At 34.5% G+C, this 12,281-nt stretch overlaps 1 protein-coding gene across 2 annotated transcripts in view; it reads left to right on the top strand.

Moving 5' to 3' along the window:
* Positions 1-11,584, top strand: part of ANKRD50 (ankyrin repeat domain containing 50) — a 52,669-nt gene extending 41,085 nt beyond the window's left edge. For both annotated transcript variants that reach the window (XM_058550023.1, XM_058550024.1), the window contains 2 exons: positions 6,071-9,621; positions 11,067-11,584. In XM_058550023.1, the coding sequence (XP_058406006.1) occupies positions 6,071-9,618 (3,548 nt within the window). In that variant the 3' untranslated portion in view covers positions 9,619-9,621; positions 11,067-11,584. The remainder of the gene's footprint in view (positions 1-6,070; positions 9,622-11,066) is intronic.
* The last annotated feature ends 697 nt before the right edge of the window (positions 11,585-12,281 follow it).

The raw sequence follows: 12,281 nt of genomic DNA, 5'->3' as shown, positions 1-12,281 counted from the left end.
TAGCTCTTACATTCTCTGGCTGTGTGATCTTATACAACTTACTTACATTATCTGTGCCTCAGTTTCCTGAGCTGTGAAATGGGGATTATGTTATACTTTCCTATTACTTTACTCAGAGTTTTTATGAGGTTAAATGACAGATTACATGTGAAGCATTTAAAACAATGCCTAATACATAGTAAGTGCTTCATAAATGTGTTGCTGCTATTATTATTCTTTTTTTTTCTTTTCTTTATTTATTTTTTGCTAAGGAAGATTAGCCCTGAGATAACATCTGTTGCCACTCTTCCTCTATTTTGTATGTGAGCCACTGTCACTGCATGGCCACTGACAGACGAGTGGTGTAGGTCTGCGCACGGGAACCAAACCTGGGCCGCTGAAGCGGAACACACCAAACTTAACCACTAGACCACCAGGGCTGGCCCCTTATTATTATTATCATTATCATTGTATCCTCTCTTTTTAGCAAACATTATTTTTGAGCACTATTCTTATTATTGCTAATAAATCCAGTTCATTGGTTTAAACTGCTGTATACTATTCCTTCCCATGAATAGATCTCCAAGCTTTCCATTATCCTATTCATGGACATTTGGATTATTTTAGTTTTTCACTATTACAAAAAATGCTCCATGAACATGCTGTTCATATCATCTTGCACACATGTGCCAAAGGTTTACGGTATAAACCTAGGCATGGAATCACTAGGTTACAGAGTGTGTACATTTCGAACTTTAGTTTATTTCGCCAAATTGCTATCTAGTGTGCTTGAAATAATTTATGCTTCTGCCAGCAACATATGAGATTTCCCTTTTCTCTACATTCTCATCAGTCAACATTTGTTATCTTCACATCTGGTTTTTTCTGCTTTAGGGTTTTGTGCTTGCTGTTCCCTCTGACTGGAATGCTCTCCCCCTGAACTTCTTACTGTCTTAACATTTAGGTCTCTGCTCAAATGTCAGTCTCACACAGGCTGCTCTGTTTTTCTATTCTATTTCTACTTTTGCTTCCCCAGCTACTTAGTCTTTATATCTTGTTTTATTCATATGTCTTATTACTATTTAAAATTTGTTTAGATTTTATGTTTGTTTACTTACTTGTCTGTCTCCTCCACTGGGATATAGCCTCCATCAATATAGGAATTTTGCTTGACTCGTCCACTGCTATGTCTCCCCAGCATCTAGAACAGAGCTTGGAACAAAGCAGTCATTCAGTTATTTGCAAATAAGTGAATTTGTATTTTCTTTGAACCATGTCTTGGTAGAACTAGGAAGGAGTCAGGAAGAACTGGATTATGGTCAGATTCTCTTACTCTACTCCTTCCCCTAAGTTGTTGTTAATTATTAAAAATGCTGGGCTGTACATAAGCATTTGACCATATTTCTGTTGATAGATTTGGGATTTAGGGGTGAACATTAAAGAATATTACTGAAGTTGTTAGTATATACTGTCAAATTGCTTTCCAGAAAGATATATGTTATGTGCCTACATGAGAGTGTTGATTTCTCTGAACTTCTACTAGTATTGAATTATATCTTTTTTTTTAATATTTGCAAATTTGGTATGTGAAAAATAGTATCTCATTTTTATTTGCACTTCTTATTTACTATTGAATTCTTTCTCCCTTATGCTTATAAGTTTGTCTTTTTTTTTTTCCTGTGAATTATTGCTTTCTCACCTTTCTATATGTTTCCTTCAGGAAGTTAGTGATATTCTTATTGATTATTAAGAGGGCTTTTATTACATATTCTTTTATTCTTTGCAACTATTTTCTTCAGCTTTTTAAAATTGTAATAATTCTTTTGAAGTCTATTATGTGTAATCTAATGTGTTGTCCTTTACTATTGTATGTTATTCTTATTTTTAATTTAGTGATTTTTATCCATATAGTGTGTATTCTACTGGAGTGAAACAAGGCTCTAACTTGGATAATTTATCAAACCACAGATTTTCTCAACACTACTTATTGGCTTCATTTCGTTGGTGTTGGATGTGTGCATATATGTATGTCTGTGTGTTATTGATATATTTCTAAACTCTCTGCTCCTATAAACTCTCTGTTGGCATTTTTCTGCAGATGCCACATTGGTTAAATATTTTTAATTTTCTTATACAGTTACTTCCCAGCCCTCTTTGCCATTAATATTATTATTCTAAATTATGTATTTTTACTTTTATTCCTCCGAGTTGACTTTAATAGCATATTTTAAATTATAATTATCAATAATCTAAACTAAAAAAAGTTATTAAATTTGGTTAAAACTTTTGTTTTAATTTAAGAAATTTTGACATTTAAAATATGCTTTCTTTTCATCCATGAACATAGCCTGTTTTTACATTTATTCACCTTTTTTCTTAGCTTTTTCAGTTTTCCTTATATATGTTCTGCACATTTCTTTGTGCTTTTTGCTACTGTTTTAAGTTGAAATATATGGATTTTGAATGGATGTATACTCATTCAAAATTAAAATTGGCAGGTGTTATCACCATAGGACAGTAACATTAAGATTTTTCCTATGTCTAAATCAGTTTCATCTACTCATATCTGAGGATTAAACATTTTGGAAATGTTTTGGAAAAGACAGATTTTCTGTCTTTCCTGATTATTTGCTATACCAACCAGTAGCATTTTCATTAAATGAAAATTTTATTTCATTTCAGATTAGAGTTAATTTAATGAAAATCACTTTGGCACTTAAGCAGAATCTTGACTAATACATGAGGTTATTATTATTATAGGCTAATAGCAGTTGGTACTTGTTATGGTACTGAAAGAAATAGCAGCCCATTTGAAAACATTTTGTGCACAAAGAAATTAACCCTCAAATATTTTTGAAGATTTTTATGTATATTTATCTGATTATAAAATAATACATATTCCACATAGAAAAGGTTTTAAATGACAACATACTCAAATATTACATCATTCAGAAATAAAGTAGTAACTCACCACTAACATTTTATATTAAATTCTGTATGTTATCCTACCTAGTTGAAATCATTCTTTATATCAGTTTTATTTCCTGCTTTTTAAATTTAACATTTATGAGTGTGTGTCACTATATTGTCTTTTTAATAACTCTTAATGGCTACATGATTTATTAGTATATCAATTTGCCAGAAGTGACATAGCTTTCTTATTGTTGTGCTTTTAGGTTTTATTTTCATAGTCCCCATCCTACAGGTTCTTCAGGGTAATAAATAATTGCAGTGGCGTCAGTTTATAAATATTGGCACAGGCCCTGTCATTCCTTCACTCTACTCTCACCACCACTGAGTGGTCTCATACCCTGAGAAATGTTTTAAGTAAGAATGGAAACGTGGCCCAACGTTGCAGTAAATCATGTTTTTATTCCCCTAAAAATTCTGAGCATTTTTCAGCCTGTTCTTATAAAATTTTTTTAAAGTGCTTTGATACCAATGTATTAAATTGTGCATGTTCATAATAAGGGAATTACATGTATAATGGTCAGAAGTTGCAATTTAAAAAAAGCAATTATTTTCAGTAACTATAACTCAAGATATTCAAATTGTTGATTAACAGATATTCTTAGTTCTGTTTTAATGAACAGATAAATATCATTAATGATGAACATAATTTATTCTATCTCAATTCATATTACTAAGCATTTACATTTGGGAGAGCTTTATTTTTTAAATTACAAACATTTTGTATCTGTTCTTTATGAAATTTTCTCTGCTTTCTTTTAAAATTAATCCTGTGTCCCTACTTGTCATCCCCTCACTTCCCTGTCAGGCACTTGCATTTTCTCTCACAACTTTCTATGCCCATTCTCAGCTTAATGAAGAGCAAGCTTCAAAGTCAAAACAGTCAGAATCCTGGATCTGTAATTTACTAGCTTTGCTACTTTGGGCAATTTACTTAACCTTTCTAAACTGTAACTTCTTCATTTTTAAAGTAAGGAAACTCATCTCATAAGCCTGACATAAAACGAAATTATATATGATAAGTACTTGAAGTGCTGCTTTAAAAATAGTTGACTCTCAATACATGTTGATCTCTTTTACTTTTTTCTCAGGAACAGAATCTGTTACTGTGGAGGTTTAGCCTAGATTCTGTCTTAATTATCTCAAGTTTCCATCTTGATAGCCTAGTTAAGGATGTTTAAATTATAGGTATTTACTTAGAATAGCTAATAAGATCTTTCATGTAAATCAATCAATATCTACAAGATCACTTTGGAAACTTTAAAACACTGTATAAAATAGTTATTATTTTTAAAAATACTTTTGATTAGCATCATGCCCAGTGTTTTGCAACTTAAATTGTTTTAATGAATTTTTAAAGCCAAAGTCAAATGAATGCACAGAAAAAGCTTGGAAGTAAGCTCTCCTATCACGGGTAAATGTAGAGTGTTAGCAGTTTCTAAGCATGTGTTCAACTCTCCCTATATCAGGAGTGCCTTTTTTCATAACTAAAATTTATCTTTTGAAATTAATTCTGTTGAGAATAATCAATTACATGTATAATCAATTAATAATCAATTTTATATATAATTACTGATTCCATTTTATGTGTGTATATATATGTATAATTGCAAATTCCATTTATTGTATAGACTTAGAGCTATGCAAATTTGTTATTTCTTCATGTGTCGTTCTTGGTAGGTTGTGTTTTTCCATAAATTTGTCCATTTCATCTAGGTAATTGAAGCTTAGTATCACAAAATTGAATTTATCAGCTTTTTCTCCAAACCTATTATTTATCCTTCACTGGTCTCTTTTTCCATCCTGTTGGCCAAGCCAGAAATTAATGTCAACTTCGACTCCTCTTTCCTTCTTCACACTCACTAAGCTCTGTGCAATTTAGCTTTTATTAATAATTCCTAAATCCATCCTTTATTTTTATCTTTGCTGCTGCTGTGGTTGTTCAGGCCCTTAGTAATTCTTATCTGGACTTTATCACAGCCTCTTCAAAAGGTTTTTGCCTATAGTCTCTCCTCCAGTTTTTCTTCTTTAGTGATGTTATAATAGTCTGTCAAAATGCAAATAGGGTCACTTTATTGCCTTGATCAAAATTCCCCACTGACTTCTCATCACAAAATAAAAGTCTCATCTCCTCATATAGTACCTGATGTACTGACATATAGTAGGTGATATGTATTTGTTTTATTCAGTTGAGTAGAAGAGTATTTTACTTAGTATTAATTGACCATCACTAATCATTGTTGAATTTCTAGATTTATCTCTCTTAAGGGAGTTCATTCACTCAGCAGTTTTTTTCTTTTGTAAAATGAATATACAATTGTCTAATAAATTCATGTCTATAAATCAGGATATCTTCCTTTGGAAAATGAAGTTATAGTTTCCTTTAAAGAACTTAAAAGTGAATTTCAAATAGCTGTAGCTAGTATGTTTTGAGGTTGGTTTGGATTTTAAGTTGCTCTATTTTTACAGTGCTGAAGTTTTGTTAGCTTAATTTGACTAAGTTGCATCTTAAGGCTCAAGCTATTTATTGACAGTCTGAGATTTAATTATTTTAATTTGATAGCACATAAAATAAATGTAATTTAAAGGCAGTGACAGGCGATACTCTAATTGGGTATAAATATTCAAGCCCATAAATAAGATTAGGGTACATTCAGGTGTGTAAATGGAAAGATAAAAATTTTTCATGTGAAAAAGATCAGGTTGTAAAAAGAAACCAACGTTATTTGTTGTATCTTCTGCAACTTTCTTTCCTAGTCATTTGGGGGTTCATAAAATCTTAACAGTGTGCTTTTATGGACATGTATGTAACACTGTCTAATGCTTAGTTTAGTTTCTGTCTTTAAAGTTGAGAGGAGCACTGAGCCACTAAAAGAATAAGAAATAGTTCCACTTGTAGATAGGAAAATGAAATAGTTTATCTGCCATCAATGTGTTTTTACAGAAGGAAAAGGAAAGTGATTTATATACTAATAGGTATTAATTTATTAGTATTAATTGATTTAATATTGATTTATTTGCTTATTAGTTTATTATATATTGAATACATTTTCTTTGAATATATGACAGCTTCTATAATCATTTTCAACTGATGACATCTACTTTTTTGTCTCTTCTCTAGGTTTTCGAAAAATAAGTTTAGATGACCTTCGGAAGGCATATATTGTTAAGGATGTTCAGCAGTACATTCTTCATCGTTTAGATCAAGAAGAAGCTTTGCGACAACACCTCACAAAAGAAACCGCAGAGATGTTAAATCAACTGCACATTAAAAGCAGTGGATGCTTTCTTTATCTAGAACGAGTCCTAGATGGAGTTGTAGAAAATTTTATTATGTTAAGAGAGATTCGTGACATCCCAGGAACTCTAAATGGTCTATATCTCTGGCTGTGTCAAAGACTTTTTGTAAGAAAACAGTTTGCAAAGGTTCAACCTATTTTGAATGTGATTCTTGCAGCCTGCCGACCTTTGACCATAACAGAATTATATCATGCAGTATGGACCAAAAATATGTCATTAACCTTGGAAGACTTTCAACGCAAGTTAGATGTCCTCTCTAAACTTCTTGTTGACGGACTAGGAAATACGAAAATACTGTTTCACTATAGTTTTGCAGAGTGGCTTCTGGATGTGAAACACTGCACTCAGAAGTATTTATGTAATGCAGCAGAAGGACACAGAATGTTGGCTATGAGTTATACCTGTCAAGCCAAGAATTTAACACCATTGGAAGCCCAAGAATTTGCATTGCACTTAATTAATTCAAACTTACAGTTAGAGACAGCTGAGTTAGCTCTGTGGATGATATGGAATGGTACACCTGTCAGAGACTCCCTGTCTACTTTAATACCCAAGGAACAAGAAGTGCTACAGCTGTTGGTTAAAGCTGGTGCTCACGTCAACAGTGAAGATGATCGCACGTCATGCATAGTCCGACAAGCCTTAGAGAGAGAGGATTCCATTCGGACATTATTAGATAATGGAGCTTCAGTAAATCAGTGTGATTCAAATGGGAGAACATTACTGGCTAATGCTGCATACAGTGGCAATCTTGATGTAGTGAATTTACTTGTCTCTAGGGGAGCAGATTTAGAGATAGAAGATGCTCATGGACATACACCACTTACCCTAGCTGCTAGACAAGGACATACCAAGGTAGTTAATTGTTTGATTGGGTGTGGAGCGAATATTAATCATACTGATCAAGATGGTTGGACAGCATTAAGATCTGCTGCTTGGGGTGGCCATACTGAGGTCGTTTCTGCACTCCTTTATGCTGGCGTAAAAGTGGATTGTGCAGATGCTGATAGCCGAACAGCTTTGAGAGCAGCAGCTTGGGGAGGACATGAGGATATTGTACTGAATTTACTACAACATGGTGCTGAAGTCAACAAAGCTGATAATGAAGGTAGAACTGCATTGATCGCAGCAGCATACATGGGACATAGAGAAATTGTGGAACACCTACTGGACCATGGAGCAGAAGTGAATCACGAGGATGTTGATGGCAGGACTGCACTCTCTGTAGCTGCCCTTTGTGTGCCTGCAAGTAAAGGACATGCATCAGTCGTTAGCCTTTTAATTGATCGAGGTGCTGAAGTTGATCATTGTGATAAAGATGGCATGACTCCACTGCTGGTAGCTGCCTATGAAGGACATGTCGATGTGGTTGACTTGCTTCTAGAGGGGGGAGCTGATGTGGACCACACAGATAACAATGGTCGTACACCCCTCTTAGCAGCAGCTTCTATGGGCCATGCTTCAGTTGTAAACACGCTTTTGTTTTGGGGTGCAGCTGTAGATAGTATTGATAGTGAAGGTAGGACAGTCCTCAGCATAGCTTCAGCCCAAGGAAATGTTGAGGTAGTACGTACTCTACTGGATAGAGGGTTAGATGAAAATCACAGAGATGATGCTGGATGGACGCCTTTGCACATGGCAGCCTTTGAAGGTCACAGATTAATATGTGAAGCACTTATTGAACAAGGTGCTAGAACAAATGAGATCGATAATGACGGACGAATACCTTTCATCTTAGCTTCGCAAGAGGGTCATTATGATTGTGTTCAAATATTATTGGAAAATAAGTCCAACATTGATCAAAGAGGTTATGATGGAAGAAATGCACTGCGGGTCGCTGCATTAGAAGGGCACAGGGACATTGTTGAATTACTTTTTAGCCATGGAGCTGATGTTAACTACAAAGATGCTGATGGTAGGCCTACACTTTATATTTTGGCCTTAGAAAACCAGCTTACAATGGCTGAGTATTTTTTAGAAAATGGTGCAAATGTAGAAGCAAGTGATGCTGAAGGAAGGACAGCACTTCATGTTTCCTGCTGGCAGGGCCATTTGGAAATGGTGCAGGTTCTGATAACCTACCATGCTGACATCAATGCTGCAGACAATGAGAAACGATCTGCCTTGCAGTCTGCAGCCTGGCAGGGCCATGTCAAAGTGGTTCAGCTGCTGATTGAGCATGGTGCCATAGTTGACCATACGTGTAATCAGGGTGCTACTGCACTGTGTATTGCCGCCCAGGAAGGGCACATTGATGTTGTGCAGGTTTTATTAGAGCATGGTGCAGATCCAAACCATGCTGATCAATTTGGACGCACTGCTATGCGTGTTGCAGCCAAAAATGGACATTCTCAAATAATTAAGTTATTAGAAAAATATGGTGCATCTAGTTTGAATGGCTGTTCCCCATCTCCTGTTCACACAATGGAGCAAAAACCTCTGCAGTCAGTGTCTTCAAAAATGCAATCATTAACAATTAAATCAAATAGCTCTGGTAGTACTGGTGGAGGGGATATGCAGCCTTCATTGCGTGGTTTACCTAATGGACCAGCTCATGCGTTCAGTTCTCCTTCAGAATCTCCAGATTCTACAGTAGATCGTCAGAAGTCATCATTGTCAAATAATTCCCTGAAAAGCTCAAAAAACTCATCTTTGAGAACTACTTCATCGACAGCAACGGCTCAAACAGTGCCAATTGATAGCTTTCACAACTTGTCGTTTACAGAACAAATTCAGCAGCATTCATTGCCACGCAGTAGAAGTCGACAGTCGATTGTTTCACCATCTTCCACGACACAGTCCTTGGGACAGAGCCATAATTCACCCAGTAGTGAGTTTGAGTGGAGTCAAGTAAAGCCTAGTTTGAAGTCAACTAAAACAAATAAAGGGGGGAAATCAGAAAATTCCAGCAAATCTGGGTCAGCTGGGAAAAAAGCTAAACAAAATAATTCCTCACAGCCAAAAGTTTTAGAATATGAAATGACTCAGTTTGATAAAAGAGGGCCTACAGCCAAATCTGGTACTGGTGTACCACCAAAACAAATGCCGGCAGAATCTCAGTGCAAAATTATGATACCTTCAGCGCAGCAAGAAATTGGTCGATCTCAACAGCAATTTCTTATTCACCAACAAAGTGGAGAACAGAAGAAGAGAAATGGAATAATGACAAACCCAAATTATCATCTTCAGAGCAACCAGGTTTTTCTTGGTAGGGTTTCAGTCCCACGAACAATACAAGATCGAGGGCATCAGGAAGTACTAGAAGGATATCCTTCCTCAGAGACGGAGTTAAGCCTTAAACAAGCCCTGAAGCTTCAGATTGAGGGTTCTGACCCAAGCTTCAACTATAAAAAGGAAACACCATTGTAAAAGGTAACATTTCATCAACATAAAGAATAAAATATCAAAAGTATATAGTTTCCTCCACTTACAATACTCTTTTCCCTAATATTCACATGGCCAATTTCCTTACCTAGTCACTATTCAGATGCCATCCTCTCGGCAAGACCTTCCCGTATCACCCTTTTGAATTTGAATTTTCCCACCTCCCACGCTTGCTTTTCCCTTTCCTGCTTCATTTTATCCAAAGTACTTAATATTTAACATCTTTATATATTTTATTTATTATTATGTTTATTATTTTTCTCCTCCCAACTAAAACGTAAACTTTGTGAAGGTAGAGATTTTTATCTGTTTTGGTCACCAGTATATTCCCTGTACTTAGAATACTGCTTGGACCTGTGGTAGTTTCTCAGTAAAAATGTGTTGAATAAGTGAATAAATGAATATACTATTTATGGATCTCAGATTAAGAATTCCTTCCTATACAGTCGTTTTCCTTCTTAAAAGTTCTCTGATGATAACAGAGGAAGGGGCTGTTTTTGTAATACTCATCTTTTTGGTTTGAGTAGATGGTTAATGAATGTTAATTTCCTTCCTTTTCACTCGGAAAGAAGGCAAAGATTTCATCAGCAAAAGGTAGTTTTTATTGTGACAGATGTCTTAAGAAACTTCCAATTAAAGTTCACACACACCAAGAATAGGTGTATGTCTTAGCAAGAGGGTATTTAGGGTCCAATATATTTAGACATAAGAATTAAATGTGTAAGCCTTAATGGATGCTTCACTAATTGTATGGGAGAATTAGTGGGAAAATAGGTACATAATTGTATATTATGGATACTTTTTCAGAAGCACATTTCTTGTTTTGGAGATAAATCTGAAGATTTCATTAGGAATCTTTGCTAATTTATGCTACCAGTATATTTATCCCATTTTGCTTAATCATTTTTTATCCTCTAACAAAATTGTACTCTTTCCTTTAGCAAACTGAAATCTCTTTCTTTTACTTCTTTTGTCTTTGGAGATATATTTTAGGAGTATTTTAGGTGAAACATTATTATAAGTAAATTTCCCATACCTTCTAATAATAAATAACCTTCAATGTGAATCTATGGATCACTGGTCAAATCTCATTCAAAAATAATTTTTATAAAGTAGTTAATTCATTCTCCAATGTGATTTATTTTAAAAATATTTTGTTCTGATGGCACAACCCTCCAACTCTTATGATACCTTTTGTAAAGGCAAAGTGTAAAGATATATTAAACAGTAAAACACATGAATTAAGGTAAACATTTTGTGGAATCTTTGCAAGTGACTTAGAAGTTAAATAATGAATCTAATAGACGAGTTTACTTTGTGTTTTACATAGTAAAAATATATATATATATTCTTATATAGGGTCTTAGAACTATATGTAGTTATATAGTAAGTATAATGTAGAAATTAATTTTTTTTTTTAACTTTTGCATTAGTTTCCTATTCTGTGAAACAGAAGACATTGTGATTGGAGTGGTTCTTCAGCTACTGGATGGAAACATAAAATGCCTTTTGATTTGCTGAAAACAAAATGAAGAATGTGATATCTGCAGTACAGTTACCTTAATTACTGTAATGTGCCTAAATAGTAAGGCTGCCTTCTCAGTGTAACCTTCTGTGCTTAAAAATTTTATTTTGTGTGCTTTGTATTCACTACACAAGTATAAGCACTTTTTTTTTTAGTGCAGATATATACTGCAGTTCCCTGATGAAAGCTGAAAAAATTTTTGAGTAAAGTATTTTAAGTTAAGATTTGATAAATGTGCATGTGCCATGATCAAATATATATGAAAAGGCAGTGTTTCTTGTATTTATTTTTTTCGTTTTGTGGCAAACAAAACTTAAGCATATTGTTTCAGTCCCATTTGCATTGTTGTAGTGTATGGCTTGTTTCTTGTATCTTTAAAAATGTTGCTCAATAAAATAAATTGTACAACTATTTTATGTTCTTACACCTTCAGCGCTGGTTAAAAATGAGTTTCTATTTAATGCCACATTGAGGTGAAAAATGGTTTCTTGACAGATTTTTTTAAAGAAATAATTTCTAGTATTTTAGGGAGCTGCTCTAAGTAGTTTAAATTTGAATTTCCCAGTAGAATCCTCCTAATCTCTGGCTAAAGCTGTCAAAAAAAAAAAACCCAGACTATAGGCAGAACAAAGTTCTGTCTCCTTCACTGGGATACAATTTCACCTTCCACTCACTCCTCATTCCACCTCCAGGAAGACAGACTATCATTCCTGAGGCATGAAAATTCTCAGGGACAGAGCCATGCCTCAGCGGCGTGTGTCTCTAAGAGGGAGGCGCACCTGTCTATCTGAGTGTAGAGTTTTGATCCCTGAACAATTCATCTATCTCTTCTGATCAGTTAAATAAAGTGTAATTTACCAGTGTATATTTTAATGCTGGCCTCTCTTTCCATTGTTTCTATTTTGTAAATCACTGCATGACTAAAGTAGCCCTCACTCAAAATCAGTTGGATCAATTTTCGTGGTTAGTTGGGTGAATATTCTTGATGAATGTAATATGTTGCTGTCCTTCTCAGATGATACCACTAACCTGTCAGTCATAGCACATGTGTATTTTTTTATTGGCATTTGATAAACAATAGCGATGGATTTGCACTTTTCTGTCCACATACTCTTTCCTGTTT

The sequence above is a fragment of the Diceros bicornis genome, chromosome 11 (genome assembly GCF_020826845.1).
Source record: "Diceros bicornis minor isolate mBicDic1 chromosome 11, mDicBic1.mat.cur, whole genome shotgun sequence".
Classification (NCBI taxonomy): Eukaryota; Metazoa; Chordata; class Mammalia; order Perissodactyla; family Rhinocerotidae; genus Diceros; species Diceros bicornis.
Note: the sequence above shows the minus strand (reverse complement) of the source record. Positions and strands in the feature narration are given on the sequence as shown.